This window comes from Eurypyga helias, unplaced genomic scaffold (genome assembly GCF_000690775.1).
Source record: "Eurypyga helias isolate BGI_N326 unplaced genomic scaffold, ASM69077v1 scaffold22004, whole genome shotgun sequence".
Classification (NCBI taxonomy): Eukaryota; Metazoa; Chordata; class Aves; order Eurypygiformes; family Eurypygidae; genus Eurypyga; species Eurypyga helias.
In genome coordinates, this window is record NW_010245908.1 from 1 (window position 1) to 1,684 (window position 1,684).

General features: G+C 57.2%; 1 protein-coding gene across 1 annotated transcript in view; it reads left to right on the forward strand.

The window, feature by feature from the left end:
- Positions 1-1,573: 1,573 nt before the first annotated feature.
- Positions 1,574-1,684, forward strand: part of AMER1 (APC membrane recruitment protein 1) — a gene marked incomplete at both ends in the record, with an annotated part of 2,951 nt that continues 2,840 nt past the window's right edge. Inside the window, 1 exon segment of the mRNA XM_010150231.1 lies at positions 1,574-1,682. Coding sequence (XP_010148533.1) covers positions 1,574-1,682 — 109 coding nt within the window.

Below are 1,684 nucleotides of genomic sequence, written 5' to 3' on the forward strand. Positions count from 1 at the left end.
GACGTGCCCGTCTCCAGGGCCGAGAAGCCGCCCTCTGCCCCCGCTGTACCTCGGCCTGCCCTTGCCCGCTCCGGGGAGGCAAGCGCGGATGGAACGCTGCCTCTTCTCACTGCCCTGGGGGTTTTTCTTCCTTAAAAACCTGTTTTCATAATTTATTTGCCCTCGGTGGCTTTCTTTTCCCGGCATCTCCGCGTAGCCGTGTGCTCTCAGCGGCGTCTCTCGATGCCGGTGCTGACGTGGAGCCCGAGCGCAGTGATTTCCAACTAGAATTTTTGGAATCTATTTTTTCTCTTTCATTTCACCCCCTTCTCTGCGTTTTAAGCAGTCTGCGCGTACAGATGCGCGCGTGTGGTTCCCTTTCAGGCCTGCCTAGCCAGGTCTCTGCAGAGAGGCTCCAGAGAAAGCCCAGCGATGCTCCAGAGCGGCTTCGGAGGCATCTAGGATGCGTCTTCGGAGGCACCTCGGACTCCCGAAGGGCTCCTGGGCAGGGCTGGGACAGGCTGGGAAGGAGGGTTTGCCTGCCAGCTGTGCCCCAGCCGCCGAGCCGGGGGTTATCGTTCGCTAGAGGCAAAGCAGCGCTGCCGTGCTCCCGCCCTTGAGGAAAAAACAGTAAAATGGCAGGTTTTCCGTGGGGCTGCAGGAGTTGGAGGCTGTTGTTAGGGTGTATTTTTAATTGGGGATCTCTGGCTAAACGCTATGGAAAGCTTCACCGGCCTCACAGCAGTAAGATCGAGGCCTCGGGCATCGCAGCTCGGCGGCATGTTACCGTTTTTATTGCGTGTCCGTTCCCCAGCCTCGCCTCTGCAAGGTCTGAGTGCTCCTGTAAACGGCATCCGTCCCGGATCAAATTTAAAACCTACCTCTCTGCTTCTGAGATAATCGGATCAGGGTGGTTCATAGTAGATGTTTTTAATCCAATTCTTTCTTGCTGGACAGACGATTTTAAAAACAACTGAAATCTCCAGGGAAAAATAGCGCCGTGTTTATAGCAGCTTTCCTCCCGGACACGTGCTTGGTGTGAGAGCTGCGTCCTGGTTTGACTCTGTCAAAAAGCTCCCTGTAGCTTGGTGTTAGGTCTGGGAGAGCTGGAAGTGGAGTTTGGCAGGTGCCAGTCCCTCTACCTGCTGGAGCAGCCTGTGTTTCCCTGCCCAAAGGCAGCTGGTGACCAAATCTGGTGGCAAAAAGGCCCAGAATCCGAAGAGGTTGGAGCAGGGTGGTTCAGGGGTCAGACCTGCCTGTCTCTGGGCAGTGGTGATGCTACTGGAGACACGTGGCTTTCCTGCACTTGCAAACTGGTGGATTTGAGCATCACAGTGTCTTTGTGATGGGCTCTGAGGAATGGAGGGAGCCGAGCGGCTGTTGGAGCCTTTTGCAGGTCCAGTTCCAGCTGGTGATGAAGCTCCTCACCTCGTGACATCTGCGCCTCTGGCTTTGCGCCGTCCGCTGCCGTCTCCTCATCTCTCTCCCCTTTCTCTTCGCTTTAGGTCAGCGGTGATGCTTTGGTCGCTGCGCCCAGGAGAGGACCCCGCTACCAAAATCATCGTTTCCAGCTAGATTCACCTGAGCTGAGCAGCTGCCATGGAAACGGGCTGTGCGGAGGAGCCTGCCTGCACCAGGTCGCAGCCGGTGGTCTCCGGGCAGCGGGAGGGGAGTGACCAGTGGCGGGGGGAGAATGGGGACCGGC